General features: G+C 44.5%; 1 protein-coding gene across 1 annotated transcript in view; it reads right to left on the reverse strand.

Annotated features, from left to right (window-relative positions):
• Nucleotides 1–8,421, reverse strand: part of LOC112319989 (cell adhesion molecule CEACAM21-like) — a 30,435-nt gene extending 22,014 nt beyond the window's left edge. The window contains exons 1-2 of the mRNA XM_053915852.1: nucleotides 8,109–8,421; nucleotides 5,159–5,404 (exon numbers count right to left, since the gene is read on the reverse strand). Coding sequence (XP_053771827.1) covers nucleotides 5,159–5,404; nucleotides 8,109–8,421 — 559 coding nt within the window. The remainder of the gene's footprint in view (nucleotides 1–5,158; nucleotides 5,405–8,108) is intronic.
• Between the last annotated feature and the right edge of the window lie 8,182 nt (nucleotides 8,422–16,603).

The following is a 16,603-nucleotide window of genomic DNA, read 5'->3' on the forward strand; positions in this document are numbered from 1 at the left end:
ATTAAATGACCATGCCAGAGGTTAGCTGCACAGCTGTTGCTACACAAAACAGCTCTGAATGGCCCTGTTCCATGTGTCCCTTCCCCCAGCTCAGGCTTGTGGGGGTGAGCACATCCTGTATATATTTTTCTAATATTTCCTGGACACCTTGAGATCTGGACCCATTACAAATCCCTGCTTCGGCCCCCCGCCCTTGGCTGTACCCTGTTACATAAGGACCAGGGAGGACATATATTTATTGAGTGGACGCCTACACCCTTATAGTAGATTATGACTCCTACTAATTTGAAACACTGAATCATCTTGTGTTGGATATTCACATTGTGAACAGAGCCCGTTCCCACCTACCTCATGTTAAATGTCCTTTCCTGCATTTGTGACCATCCTGGACGTCGCTGTGCTGATCCCTGTATCTCAGTGTGCACTGTTGACAGTGATCCCAGGAAGGCTCTGTCTCCTCTGGGCCACGCTGAGAACATCTGCCCCAAACTGCGAATCGCTCTGGGGAGAACTGAAGTCTTCTCCACATTCCATTCTCGGAGGGTGCTCACTAATTTTTCAGTTTTATGCATGATGTGTCCAAGATCCTCCTTCTTGAAAGATGAGGACTCAGCTGCTTTTCTTCCATCACCAACACACACACACACGTGCACACACACGCAAACTTCCCATCCTGTCTTCCCAGCATTTTTCTAAAGAACAACATTGAGTGTAGACTTTATTGTGTCTGTTTCATTCTGTTCACATTTGAGCCACCCACAGAGTTTTCTTTAAATGTGAATCCTGAAGAACATGAGAGATGAAGAGCTACCTTCTGTGAGCTGTGGAGGTGCGGGTGAAGGAGTTCTGCTCATTGGACACTGGTAGTGACACAAGTAGTGCAGACAGAGCCCAGACTCCTCCAATCCCTTCACAGTCCCTCCTGGTTACTTTGCCCAGGTGCTTCCCTCTGGTGATCACATTTCAAATGGCAGCTCCCAATAGGGTCAAACACCTTTCCAACTCGAGGTCACTCCTAGGGGTCAAACCAGAAAAAGTCAGTGTCATTGAATGCGGGCCTCCTGGTTGAAAAGTCAATAAGCTTTTCAGGATGGTGAAGGCAGAGTATTAAATTATCCAGCAGCTCTTAGTGACTGCACAGAGTGTGAACCCATGAAGGTGAGCCTCCCCAGCAGGGCAAATGAATGTGTTCCTCCTCCAAGCCAATTTCACACCAAACTCAACTCATAAAAGCCATTCAGACTTACTCCTAGTGCCGTCCTTAATGGTTTGCACTATAGGCTTTCTTGCTAGAAATGATCCAAAGGGCAAGTTTTCCAAACGCCTCAGGAGGCACATGGGCTTTGAAGGGGGGAAGTGAATGCCCACTAGTGTCAATAGTTTTCAGGCAATGACATGAGTGATACCAGTGACACCAGGGAACAGATGGGCTGCAAGGATGGGCAGTTTAGCAAAGCATCACATCCACATCTGTGACCATTCAGGGACCGGCCGCCTAGTCTGGGCTGTGCTGGACGTGCCCTGCAGAGTAAAAGACATGTTGTTGTGTTTCTACCTCCACTTAGTTAATGTTAGAACAATGAAAGGTGCTTTATGAGCCCTCCTGTTTGACCTACTGAGAGAATGACATGCAGAACTCTGGGCTTCAGGGCAAGGCCATGCCTTCTACAGCAATAAGCAAAACAGCTCCTGAGTGGCTTTTAACTCCCAGAGGAGTCAGATGGTCTAAATATGGGCTGTAATGTGACCAGGCAGCCACAGCTCCTCAGGTTTGGGTTCTGTTGCATGCATTCTTGTTAAGGTCAAGTAGGAAGAGCAGCGTCCATCACAAATAGAAGTGACATCTGGATGAGACAAGGGCAGGTGCCCCAGACGATTAGCACCTACTGCTTCAGCAAGTGGCCTGTCACATAGCTTCCACCATGGAATCACAGGAAGTTCATGGTCACTTTCAACAAAGAAGTCAATGTCTCCACTCTGAGTTCATTCTGGCCCTCAAGTCCCCCTCCCAACAGCACATCGCATCAGCCCCTATTTTTTCCTCTCTCGGGCACCTAGTCAACCTACTAACACACAAATCCCCTGAAACATGGCTAACTTGTTGACTCAGCTGAGCCATGTCTCATATTATAAGACTGAGTTTTCGTTATTCTCAGTTCTCGAAGGCCATGTGGAAACAGTGGCCCTCAGACCAGACTTTGAGAACCTGCTGCACATGTTTCCACTCAGTCAGAATAGAGACTGGGCGCCATTGGCCTTCAATCTTGTCCTCATCTCAAGCCTGCCCTGCATTCTCACCTTTGCCAGGCTCCACTGCAACCCCTTTGCTAGTCTGACTACCACACACTCCGCTCCCTGCCTGACTAAAATTTCTGTAGTTATGGTGTCCCCAATCTTACAAATCTTCATCACTCTTCAGACTCTTAGTCCCCAACAGGATGCTCACCTCATCTCTCCATTGATTCTTATCCAAGGCTCCTGTTTCATAACATGTGTTGCCTAGTACATCTGGTTTTCCCTTTTATACTAATCTTAGAACACTAATCTGAGTCTTCAAGCCCCTATTCTTTCTCCCGACCCTGTGTCTCTCCCCATATACCCATCCTAGTCTGGGAGAATGGCTTCCCTCTCTCAACTGCACCAGCTCCAGTGGTCCCTCCCTCTTCAGTTAGGTCAGCCCCTTATTGTAGGCCTCAGCCCCATCCTGAGCTTCCTTAATTGACAAAACCCTCCTCCATCACCTTCTTATGTCCTCTTTAACCCACACAATGCCTAACACCCAACACCCATATGCTTCATACTTTCCCATGAGGACTCTGAGCTGCTCCCATATTTTAGACCCCTCCCCTGCATGCATAACTCTGCTTACCCACCATCCACCTCTGACCAGAGGATTCAATCAAATGCCTCAGAGGACCCAAGTAGGATAAAAAGGAGGCAAGAAAAGAGACTTATTTCCCAAGTTCTGGTTGTAGACACTAAAGGTAAAGATGTGGACTTTGTAAACACAACAGAGAAATCAAAGAATAAGGACACTGATTTGTGCCCCGAGTTCCAGGTCGCAGGACACACAAGACAGGGTCTCCCAGTGCAGGCCTGCGGGGGCTGATGTCACAGGGACCTGCATGTTTGCTACACTTTCTGGGGTTCATGACAGAATAGTTTTCAAATTCCATAAGCTTTTCCTTGAAGGTGAGTGGAAATGTATGTACAGTGAGGACACGGTTGATGGGGAGGCTGCTGCAGAGGTGCAGAGGTTCACACCTGCCCTTTCTGTCAGATTCTAAGACAAAGGCGGCTTCAAGGCAAACTCACCCCTAGAGAAATCTGGGCAGTCAGGTCGTCTTTGGCTGTGGACACCAATGCAGAAGGAAGGTGGGACAACTGGAAAGAGTTACTTGGAAAATTGCAGCCAGATTTTTTAAAATTGGAAGTTTTGAAAATAAGGTAAGGACGGGCAATGTGAGTGAGATGAAAAGATCTGCTAATTACAAGTAGATGATGTCAGAGTGAAAGATGGATCAAACAAATGTGAAGAGGCAAGAGAGACTTTATGAAAGACTGTGCATTAGTAGAGTGGCCAGAAGGCAACACTATAGAGAAGGCTGAGAAGATTTGAAGAAGAGAAAGAATCAAAGACACCTCTGTTTGCTATTTGGCTTTACAGAAAGGAAATGGAAACTAAAACATTCCATGAAATCTTCCCAGTATGTCTTTCTATCTCATGGTTTTAAAGGTCCTCACACAAGTTAAGTTTCTACCCTCCCAGAGAGATGAGACACAGACACCAGGAGGATTAAATTTAAAGTCACGGGCATATTCCCTTCTGACAGACACACTCTGAATCATAACACTGGCAAGAAGATTTTCAGGAGACTCATGTGCCTTTCCAAAGGGCAATCAAAGAATCTGCAATTGCAAATTGCAATTCGATTTGTGAAGAAGATGCTCTAACAGTGTGGAGGTCAGAGGCCTGCAGTCAGGAAGAACCTGTGTAAAGGTCGGTGACTCTGAGGAGCGTGAAGGCCTCTGGGTCATAACAAGACAGCTTTCTGCACAGTGGAGGGAAACCCAACTACATCTCTTTCAGCCGAGTCCCAGTTTGCATCTCCATCAGTTCCTGCACTTTACAAACAGGGGCAAAATGACTGCAAGTCCCTGAACAGAGCTGCAACCTGATCTCCCAGAAGGCTGTGCTTCTGGAGATTTCCATGTAGACACTACATGTTTCTCTGCAGTAACATTCCCTCTCACCAAACGTGATCCCTAAGGAACAGGTGTGTACTTGATCCTGCAACAAGGATGGCGTCACGTGATTTGACCTCATTAGTTACCTAAGAGCAGAGGAACTGACTCTCACCACTTGGTTTGCTCTGATGAAGGTCTTTCTACAGAACATGTGATGGGAGTTTTGTCACCTGAGGTTAAGGAGCTTCACCCTCACACTGCACCTGCAGTCTCTCTAGCTTTGAGTGATGTACTCTTCTCCAAGAGATACCAAGAGACCAAGAGACCAAACTTAGCTTCATAAACTATGGGATGACTTCTAATTCCATGGGCATTGGTCTGAACTAGAACATGTGAGCTAAAGCCCTGTTTTTATTACCAAAGTTTCCAATTACATCTTATTAACAGTAAGAACAGAAATGTTCTAAAATAATCAATTAGTTTTACTGACATGTAAAGAACAATACAGCAGACTTTAGAATTCTTTTGAAATATATGTAAGGGAAGGACTAAGATCAGTGTTGCTATGCACAAGGGTGTCCTCATGTCCATTCCCACTGTCTACAACTGTGACCAGGTGCCTCCTCATGTTTGCATGGAGAAGTGACAGAGCTCAGATCTGTGAGCTCATCACCTGCTCCCATCACAGGACCTCTGCTCGTCCTCTGAGGGACACAGTGTTAACTCCACTGTGGACAGGATAGAAATGAGACCAAACCAAGGCAGGGGGTGGTTTGAAATGTGACCTTCAGTCACCAATAATGACAATGTCAGCCCACATTTTTTAGTGTTTATTGACTTAATGTAAATCTTTTAAAACTATTCACCTTCAGACAAATATACTAATGCAAAGAAACTTAACTTAGAGTTCAATAACACAGAGGAAGAAAGGAGGGTCACTGTTATTTCACTTGGAATACAAGGGGCTGACTTTCAACACACATGATGGGGTTCCACACTTTACACTTGTAAACCCCAGCATCTTCCCTCTGGACTGGGTATATGGTGAGTCTTCTGCCGTCCATGGAGAGCATCATTCTGTCTGTGAGCGTCAGATTCATGCCATTTAAAAACCACTGGGGGAATTTTCCATTTGTGTAGCAGGTCAAAAGCACACTGTCTTTATTTTCTGTGACTCTATATCTGTTGGATAGGAGGATGGGCTTTCTCAGACGCTCTGTGGAGAAACAGAGAATGTGAATCTTTAGGAATGTGCTGGAGACATGGAGCCACACTGCTTCCTCAGAGATCTCCACCACTCACAGTCCACAGTGAACTATGCGAAGGTCACCAGAGTATGGTCCTGACATTTGCAGAAAGAAAATTGTCTAAGTTCAGGCGACAGTATGTAAAGTGAAAGTTGCACCTACTCTCTGAGCCCATATAACCTCAGGGGACTGTACACCTGCTCCCTCACGCATCTCTGGAGTAGCAGCACACACATCCCCTTCCCAGTGCACATGGCTCATGACCTCAACATCAGGGACAATGTTTCTCTCATGAGCTTTATTGATCTGGTCCTAAACCTTTTTTTTTTTGACTTCACAAAACATCAGGTCCCACTCCTGATGAAAACATTTATATACTTTGTGGAAGGCAAGCTTACCTCCTTTGTCAATCTCTGGGGCCAAGGGAAGTTTACAGCAAGTGGAAAAGCATTCAGCTTTTGTTAAAAAAATTATTAGTCAGTAAGGATGGCCCAATCCAGTGTTCATGGATTACACCTTGACGATTTCTATCTAAAAGGCTTCTCACTCTGAACAAGACTTTATTTCCTTGCTAACTGAGTCAACATCATGGTATAATTCATCTCTAGAGGGAAGTAGGTAAGGTTTTCACAAAAGACATTGACTGTAGGAATAGAAGAAAACTATTCATATAATAAAGTCCATACATAACAGCCCAGAGCTGACACAATATTCCCCAGACCACCTGACTTCCTGGTTGACCAGAGCCTTCCTTCCAGCTGCACAGACTTCTATCACCCAGCTGAGGTGTGTTTCTATGGGGCACCATTTCCCAGGACATCCTGGACACTGGGGTTGGAGTGAGATAACACATAAAGTCCAGAAGCAAGCAAGCTCATAATGGCAGCAGAATCATGTGCTCTGCCCTTGACCATTAAAGTCATTCTCTCTCCCCTGAGGGCCAGTGGGGACTTGTGCAAATGGAAAATGAGTGACTTACAGCAAATGGGGAGCATGGACTTCCTGAAATTCTGGTACTCATGGCTATTTGTGTTATGTGGCTGAGATAGAAATGTGGGAAAACTTAAAACTATTCTGTGTGTGAAAATGATGATTAATACCCCAGGGCTTAAGCAGAATTAGGAAATACTGCAGGAAAGACTATTTTCTTAGGAAAAAGAAAAAGAAAAGGATCTGAGATGATGGTCTTACTTTCTGAAGGCACAGAAATCCTGTTCCTCATGGCAAGAATTTAAAGGACTCTGTATCCAGGTTCCAGGCTTGAAAGTGATTTTAGATCATTCATTCATCGTTCACTAATTCCTCATTTTTTTCTACTTAATTCATCAATAACAACTGAGTGTTTGTTAGTTAGTGGTCCCTGAGCTGGTTTCAGGGGTAGAGTGGAGAATAAGAAAGAAGAGTCCTTTCCTTCATATCTCCTGGGCGTGGCTGCACCAACACAGCAAACAAATAAGTGATGCAAAGTCTGGTGCAGGGAGGTGTGGATGGGCCACCTGAAGGGGAGGCCTGGGTATTCTATGCAGTGATTCTGATTGTTACTGCAGGTAGTTTGGTTCCAGAGTCAAAATAGATTATGTCTCCATTTCTTCACTGCACAGACCAAATTGTATTCCTATGAGATGAGGACATTAATGAAAAAAGCTTCTGAACCACTTTTTTGGTTTAGAATCCAAAGACCCTCTTCTATGGTCCCCAAGGTAGAGAAATTAAGTCCAGGGCTACACACAGCCCAAGAGTGACTCTGATGAGCTGCTCATACTCTGTGGGACTCTGCAGTAGAGACTGCATCTCCCTGCTCCTCAGTTTACTCTCAATGAAGAAGGTGGTCAGTGCATTAACTGTAAAGTATTGTCAGTGTCTGACCTAAATCCTGAAATAGAAGAGCTGCTCAAACCAATCATCTCTTATCCATTGACTCCCAGATCTCTTATTGGTCTGGGCTGATCCCTGGTGAATGAGGAGCTGCCAGGTGCATCTTTTATTCTCAGTTTCTTTCTGCAGATGCTGACCTGTTTCTGAACCTTCCTAAGTACCCCAGGACAGTCAGCTATATCCACAGACATTATCTGACTGTGCTCCCCACACAAGACTCAGGTGACACCAAACTCCATTTCTGCCCAGATGCGACTCGTGGGCCTGAGCCAGGAATTTTGACAGGCTCAGGGGGGTTTTGACTCAGGGGCCCATTAAGCTCTTAAACACTCAGGCATTTCAAGGATGCCAAACCGAAACTGGCAAAAGCTGCCTAGAATCCCTGGAGTCAAGAACCCTGGCACAGGGTTCTGAGGAGGGTTTTTTGCACTGAGCTTTGTATGGATATCAGGAAGCTTCTCAGACCATGCTCTGACCTAGAATACCAGGGTCAGCCTCAAGTCAAGTTCATAGGAACATGCTCAGGGGGACTGAAGTGAGTCTGGTTTCCCTCTGCTGAGTTACTCTCATCAGACTGACCCCTCTGTCTGCAGTGACTGTCTGCAGGGCTGCAAGTTGGGAAGGGAACTGAGATCTTAGGAAGTTTGTCTACACTCTGTGTATCCTGCACTAAATGTCAAAACTGAACCTGAAACAAAATGCTGAGGGGGATGGAGGTGGTGCCCAGGGCTGTGAGTCCTGTGTGTGAAGTAGGAGTCACCCCTCCCAACCCCCAGTCATCAGAGAGCAATCACTCACCGTATACCTGAAGCACCCCAATTCCTATCTCTTGTTTTGAGTCTGGAAGATGGACCACTACAGTGTATGTTCCTGCGTCCTTCTTGGTGACCTTCCTCAACAGCAAGGATCCATCGCCGGTTATCATCTCTCCTGCATTGTTTGTAGGACCACTTAAATGGAAACTTGATGTCATAATATAAAATGCAATGACGTTATTTTTGTCCACGCCATTCCCCTTGTACCACACGATGCCTACAACCTCAGGAGGCTTATTGTGGATACGCAGAAGCACATCTTTCCCTTCAACAGCATAGGTCAACACAATACTCATATTGGCTGTGCTGGCCAGGCTCCAGAAGGTTGAGAATGAAACTAGGAAATAAGAAAAAAGTGGATCAATATTTGCATCTATGTATTGGGACAGAAAGATGAGGCCCTGAATCCTGAGCGGATCTCTTTATCTCTAAGCCTTGGTCTGCATGTGAGTGTGTGTCTTCCACCGTCAAGGTCAACAGCATGGCCCCCATTACTTCAGCACCTCTGAAGCTGTTATTTTTTCTGTTTCAAGTACTATTTTCCAGGTGTCTGTCTTGGACACCTCCTCACTGTGCTTAGACCCATCTGACATTCAGGGGCAGTTTTGAAGACACGTTTGCTGACCACCTTCTCTAAAGATTCTCTGCCTTCACTTTCTGACCTGTCCTGCTCTGTTCTTTTTATGGCTGTTGTGGGTACCTGACCTCACATCTAGACCTTTCCTTGTCCCTCTCTCTTCCATAGAACATGGGATCAATGAGAGAAGGACTTGTCTGATCTTGTACCTCCAGTGACTGCAACAGCTAGAAAATACATGCAGATGAATGAATGATTCCTGTACCTCCCGGGGGTTATTTGCCCATTTCTGGAGTTTGAGGTAAAGACAACGTCTAGCACCCCTGGTTAAATTTTTCTGGTGTTTCCTGACCTAAATCATTATTATTATTACCAGTTTTCATAATTCAATACTCAGTGATGAATAACAGGGAATAAACAGCAATCCAGGTTTTCCTGTCTCTCACCACTTCCAGATTATGAGATTTTCCTCTTGCTGAGCCCCCTTCCCCATCCTACTCTTCCCTTTTGTCCTTTACCCTCAGCTCCGGACAGAAGCCTTCCCTCATTTCTCAGAGCTCTGGTCTCTCCAGCAGACCCCAGCCATTCTCTGTGTCAGATCCTTCACCTACCTCAAGGAACTGTCTCCTACTTACCAACCAGCAGGAGCCCTTGCCAGTGGACAAGTCCTCTGTGGGAAGAGACCAAAAGGGATCCCATGGTGTATGTTGTCTGCTCTGTGGCTGCCTCTTTGAGAGGAGCTTGAGGTTCTGTGAGGCTCACAGGCACCTCTGTCCAGAATGGTGCAGTCTGCTGTGTGTCCTACCTGTGTGCTGAGCTTTATTCTGGGGCAAGATTACGATTCTTGTCATGTGGGCTGGGGGCAGGGAATATGCCCATGACCATCTCATTCCCTGCTCTAGTTTTTCCCACCACTGTCCCTTCTAACCAGAGCTGCCCTCCTATAATTAGGTTCCCTGGGAACTCCTGAGGCCTCTCAACACCACACAAACACACATGCAAACACACACACACACACACACACACACACCCTCTCATGCTGTATTTGGAAAAGCACAAGCCTGGGGTTTCTGGGTTCAGGGGTTTCCCCACAGCTTCCTGTCAGGTGCCCAGTAGTCTTTCTCACAGCCCTCTCTCTCTCTCTCTCACATTTGACTCTTCCCTCAGAGCAGGAGTTCTTGAGCTAAGTCACAGAACCCTTTCACAAGGAAGTCACTGCTGCTGTGCATCAGATCACCTGTGAAACATTATAGATTGCAATACCCAGGTGACACCCTAAAAATGCAGCTTAAGCAGCTGTCCAGCTAATGTCTGTGCCCACTCAGAGTGAGATCCCTTGATGTGAAAGTAGAACCACCTCTCCTGCTCTCCTGTGCACAGGGGAAGTCTCCAGATCTTCTTAAACTGTAGATTCTAATTCTGTGCAGGGGGCCAGAGACTCTGTATCTGACAAGCTCTGAGGGGAGATTCAACTCAATTACGGCCTGTGGAGCTCACTTGCAACAGCAAGGCTGACGGGGACACAGGTGTCTTGAGAGGATGACACACTACTGCCAGCAATGGCCTCTGCTGTGTCTTACTTTGGGTCTGGCAGCACTACACAGAGAGCCCCAGATATCATTCAAAAAGGGGAATATTTGTCTGTGACAGAGAGACCCAGCTGGGCACCAGGTCTTCCCCACGTTCTCAAAAGCTCTGTGGTTTTATTTTTTCCCCCATGAAGGTAACAGAAATAACTCTGGGGATGAGAAGTGGTCAAGCTTGGTGAAACTTGCAAAGGGACCTTTCTTCTATCTCAGGTTGTCACCAGACGCTTTTGCTTCCAGGGACAAAAACTCAAAACCAGAATTCTCAGTAGCACAGGCAGTTCTGTGTGTGAGGTGGGAGGTGTCCTGTGTGTCCCAGGAAGAGGGGACTGTGGTGAAAGATCAGGTGCCTGTGGGCTTCCTGGTTCTCAAGAGACAGATTCAGGTAGACCATTCTTATCCTTGTGCTGCTGGCTGTTGGGACAACCTCTGAGTTATCCCTGGGCAGACTCCTTGTGGTCACCAGACTTGCCCATGGGTAATGCCAGCATGGAGTAGAGAGCAGCACAGAAACCCCTGAGAGAGGAGGTGCTACTAGGCTCTGTCAAGGTAAAAAGAAGTCCAAGCTTATACAGCAATGTAATGAATTTATCTGAGCCTAACTGACCTCATATGCCTTGGAGAAAGGACTCAAATCCTTTGAAGAAAGGCAGTTTTGCAGCTTATCTTATACATTGTCATCAAAATAGAAGATGGTAAAATTTGGATATAATCCAGGAGATGAAAGAAAACATAGCAGAGAAATCTCCAGAATTAGGGAAAAAAAAGGCAAAAGGGAGAAAAATACTTTTTACATTAGTGGGTAGAGGCCAATTAGCATTTACAGGACACAGAGAAGGTGTGCAGGGGACCAGATAACATAAAGGATGCTGTGGTCTCATACACTTGTCACAGTGACGTGAATGGTCCAGTGGAGAAAATCCCTCTGATGTGTCAAAGTTATGCTGTCCAAGCTGCAAAAAAGGATCAGGGCTCACTTAAGTTAAAGACTGACCTTTCTTAAGGGAAATACAGACCTGGGATGTGACAACTGGCCACGCTAGAAATTTCTCATCAGAATATCCTGTGAGGCTTATGAGGCCTGCCATGTGGCCCCCTGAGCTTGTCAGGGTTACTGCACAACCCCTTTCTGTTAACAGTCTCTAGAAGTAGCAGGTGAGACAGAGCAGTCAAGAGGGAGGACTGAAGAAAGACCTGCTGAAACAGGGGTTGAAAATCAGGCTACATCTCCATCTTCTTAGCCAAAGCCAAGTTCCTGTGTCTATTTCCTGTGTGTCTCAATGTTGTCTCCTAGAGGACAGAAGTAGAACTGCAGCCATTGTCAGGTGCTGCAAGGGATGCTGCAGTACAGGGGGAGCCCAGTGAAAAGGCACTCATTGTCCCAAATATTATGAGTCCAGTGTCAGGGGAACTCTCCCAGCAGGGGCATGTGCTATTTCAGACAGAGCTCTCTGTTTTCAAATGTTCAAAGGAAGGGCCTGGTGAAGGTTCTCCCAAGGTTTTCAGGAGAGTTTGCTGGTGTGGAAAATTCATTCCCCAAAATATCCTTGTGTACGCCATCACTACGCTGGGATGTTGCATATGAGTTATCTCTGTGTCCCTGTCTGCCCCCAGGGCCCAGGAGCAGGAGCATCTCCAGGTGTATGAATACTCAACCAGGGCCCCTGTGTGTTCTTTTGTTAGGGGAAGAGAAGTTCTTGTAGAACCCTCAGCCCCTCTGAGATGGAACCAGCCACAGATTCTGGGTTCTCCTGTCCCATCTGCACAGGAAGGTCCCCTTGTTCCCAGGACATCATGACCTACACAGATGTCTTCAAACACAACAGAAAGGTGTCCCCCAGACCAGGAACTCTGAGAATGAAAAGCCATCCCTGATTCCTATAAGGTCAAGGTGTGCTCTCTCCTCCCCTGGCAGTAACTCCTCCAGGGGTTGAGGATCCAGAGTTTCTATCAGGTCAGGTGACTGTGAGAAGAGGAAAAACACAGGCCTGAGGTGATGAGACAAAACTCACAAGGTGGGACTGTGGAGAGCTGTGACTTTGGAGGAATGAAATGCAGTCCAACCCCCCACTGTTAGGAAGTTCCTTTCCTTCCTCCTGATGTATGAGAAATAAAAGCCTGACCCTAGGATGTCCCCATGCATGTGGTGGCCTCCTCTCATACTGACACCAGTGCCTTTGTGTCTATAAGAAGATGATTTGAGGAAATGTGGAGGGAAGATGGCGGCAACATAGGTGGGAGCGGAATCCACTTCCCCGCAACGCCAGGGAAATACCTAGCTGTTCTGAGGAGCAGAGCGAACAGCCAACAGTATTCCAGCATATACGAAGATCAGAGACCAAAGATAGAGGACATTGAAAGATCTGATGGTGAGACAACAAAACCTGGAGTGCTGAAAAGACTAGAGTTAGACCGTATTAAACACATAAACGTCAGCTCAAGACCAGTGAGCACAGGAGAGTAAGGAGACAGCACCACCGAATCCCATTGGCATTCTACCATAGAAGTTCATATCATAAACCCACGGAGTCAGAACAAAGCAATTTAAGAAGCAGAGGCCAACAAGAAGAGCCTCACAAACAATGGGAAGACAAAGAAACAATTCCCAAATGAAAGGAAAGGAGGAAGTCTCAGAAAGAATACTAACCGAAAAAGAGGCAAGTCAACTATCAGATACTGAGTTCAAAGCAATGGTCATCAGGAAGCTCACTGAGCTCTCTGAGCTCAAAGAGAACTACCAGAAACTACAAGGAAACTACAATGAACTCACTGCAAACTATATCAACATGAAAAAGGAAATAGAAAATATCAACAAGAGCCAAGAGGAAATGAAGAATACAATTTCTAAATTGAAGAACACAGTAGAAGGAATTAAAAGCAGACTTGATGAAGCAGAGGATCGGATCAGCGAGCTGGAGGATAAAGTAGAAAAAAACACCCAGAAGGAGCAAGAAAAGGAAAAGAGGCTCAGAAAGAATGAAGAGGCAATAAGGGAAATGCAGGACAACATGAAACGTAACAATATCCGTATAATAGGAATACCAGAAGGAGAAGAAGAAGAGCAAGGGATAGAAAACCTGTTTGAAAAAGTAATGATGGAAAATTTCCCTAATCTGAGGAGAGAAAAAGTCACCCAAATCCAGGAATCACAGAGAGTCCCAAGCAAGAGGAACCCAAAGAGACCCACTGCAAGACACATCATAATTAAAATGGCAAATTTCCAAGACAAAGAGAGGATCTTAAAGGCAGCAAGGGAGAAAAAGGAAGTAACATACAAGGGAGCCCCAATAAGGTTAGCAACTGACTTCTCAATGGAAACGCTCCAAGCCAGAAGAGAATGGCAAAAAATATTCCAAGTAATGAGAACCAGAGGCCTCCAACCAAGACTACTTTACCCAGCAAGGCTCTCAATTAAGATAGAAGACCAAATAAAGAGCTTCCCAGACAAAAGAAGTCTAAAAGAATACAGCTCCACCAAACCAGCTCTGCAAGAGATGCTAAAGGGACTGCTTTAAGGAAAGGAAGGAAAAGAGAAAGACAGAGGAACACAGGTAGGAAATAATGGCAATGAATAACTACCTATCGATAATAACCTTAAATGTAAATGGATTAAATGCTCCAATCAAAAGACATAGAACAGCTGAATGGATAAGAAAACATGACCCACACATATGCTGCCTACAAGAAACCCATCTCGGGACAAAAGACTTACACAGACTGAAAGTGAAGGGCTGGAAACAAATTTTCCAAGCAAACGGACAGGAAAAAAAAGCAGGGGTAGCAATACAAATATCAGACAAAATAGACTTCCAAAGAAGGGCCATAAAGAGAGACCCAGAAGGTCACTTCATAATACTCAAAGGAAGAATCCACCAAGAAGACATAAACATTATAAATATATATGCACCCAAGTAGGAGCACCCAAATACATAAAGAAAATCTTGGAGGATTTCAAGAAAGATATTGACAGCAACACAATTATAGTAGGGGATTTTAACACCCCACTATCAAAAATGGACAGGTCTTCCAAACAAAAGATTAACAAAGATATTGTGTCACTTAACAATACCCTAGAGGAAATGGACTTAACTGATATATACAGAGCTTTTCATCCCAAAGAAGCAAAATACACATTCTTTTCAAGTGTCCATGGAACTTTTTCAAAGATAGACCACATGATAGGACACAAAGCAACCCTCAACAAATTCAAGAAAATTGAAATCATATCAAGCATCTTCTCTGACCACAAGGGTCTGAAACTATAAACCAACCCCAAGGGTAAAAACCCAAAACACTCAAAATCATGGAGACTGAATGGCATGCTATTAAACAATGAATGGGTCAAGAACGAGATTAGGGAAGAAATCAAAAACTTCCTGGAAACAAATGAAAACGAACTCACAACAACCCAAAACCTATGGGACACAGCAAAGGCAGTCCTGAGAGGGAAGTTCATAGCAATACAGGCCTACCTTAAGAAGTTAGAAACAGTTCACACAAACAACCTAACCCTACGCCTACAAGAACTGGAGGAACAACAACAAAGACAGCCCAGAGCAAGCAGAAGGAAGGAAATAACCAAGATCAGAGCAGAACTAAATGACATAGAGACTAAAAGCACAATTGTAAGGATCAATGAATCCAGAAGCTGGTTCTTTGAAAAGATAACCAAAACCGACAAGCCTTTAAGTAGGCTTATCAAGAAGAAAAGAGAGAGGATCCAAATAAACAGAATTAGAAATGAAAGTGGAGAGATTACAACTGATACCACAGAAATACAAAGGATCGTAAGAAATTACTATGAAGACCTATATGCTAAGAAATTTGAAAACCTAGATGAAATGGACACATTTCTAGAAAAATATAATCTTCCAATACTGACTGAAGAAGAAGCAGAAAACCTGAACAGACAAATATCAGCAAAGGAAATTGAAGCAGTCATCAAGAAACTCCCATCACACTAAAGCCCTGGACCAGATGGTTTCACAGGAGATTTCTACAAAGCATTTAAGGAAGAACTAACCCCTATCCTTCACAGACTATTCGAAAAAATCCAAACTGATGGAAGACTCCCAAACTCTTTTTATGAAGCCAACATCATCCTAATCCCAAAACCAGATAAAGACACAACGAAGAAAGAAAACTTCAGGCCAATATCGCTGATGAACATAGACGCTAAAATTCTCAACAAAATATTAGCAAACCGCATCCAGCAATATATTAAAACCCCCACCATGACCAAGTGGGATTCATCCCAGGGATGCAAGGATGGTACAATATTCGCAAATCAATAAACATAATACATCACATCAACAACAGCAAAGACAAAAATCACATGATCATATCAATAGATGCGGAAAAAGCGTTCGATAAGATACAGCACCCATTTCTGATAAAAACACTCAGCAAACTGGGAATAAAGGGAGCAGTCCTCAACATAATTAAGGCCATATATGAGAGACCTACAGCCAACATCACATTCAATGGACAAAAACTTAGAGCTTTCCCACTAAGATCAGGAACAAGACAAGGATGCCCTCTCTCACCACTCCTATTCAACATAGTATTGGAAGTCCTAGCCACAGCAATCAGACAAGAAAAAGCAATAAAAGGCATCCAAATTGGAAAGGAGGAAATGAAACTGTCACTGTTTGCAGACGACATGATAGTGTACATGGAAAACCCTATAGACTCCACTCAAAAACTACTCGACCTAATAAATGAATTTGGCAAAATAGCTGGATACAGAGTCAATACCCAGAAATCAAAGGCATTCCTGTACACCAGCAATGAAACTGCAGAAACAGAAATCAGGAAAAAAATCCCATTCGATATAGCAACAAGAAAAATCAAGTACCTAGGAATAAACCTAACCAAGGAGGTAAAAGACCTGTACTCAGAAAACTACACAACACTGAAGAAAGAAATTAAGGAAGGTACAAACAAATGGAAGCATGTACCATGTTCATGGATTGGAAGAATTAACATCATCAAAATGGCCATACTACCCAAAGCAATTTATAGATTCAATGCAATCCCTATTAGAGTACCCATGACATATTTCACAGATATAGAACAAACATTGCAGAAATTCATATGGAACCATAAACGACCTCGAATAGCAGCAGCAATTTTGAGAAAGAAGAACAAAGCAGGAGGTATCACAATACCTGATATCAAACTGTATTACAAGGCCACGGTAATCAAAACAGCCTGGTACTGGCATAAAAACAGGCACATAGACCAATGGAACAGAATAGAGAGCCCAGAAATAAACTCAAATCTATACGATCAATTAATATTTGACAAAGGAGG

Source organism: Desmodus rotundus, chromosome 12 (genome assembly GCF_022682495.2).
Source record: "Desmodus rotundus isolate HL8 chromosome 12, HLdesRot8A.1, whole genome shotgun sequence".
Lineage (NCBI taxonomy): Eukaryota > Metazoa > Chordata > Mammalia > Chiroptera > Phyllostomidae > Desmodus > Desmodus rotundus.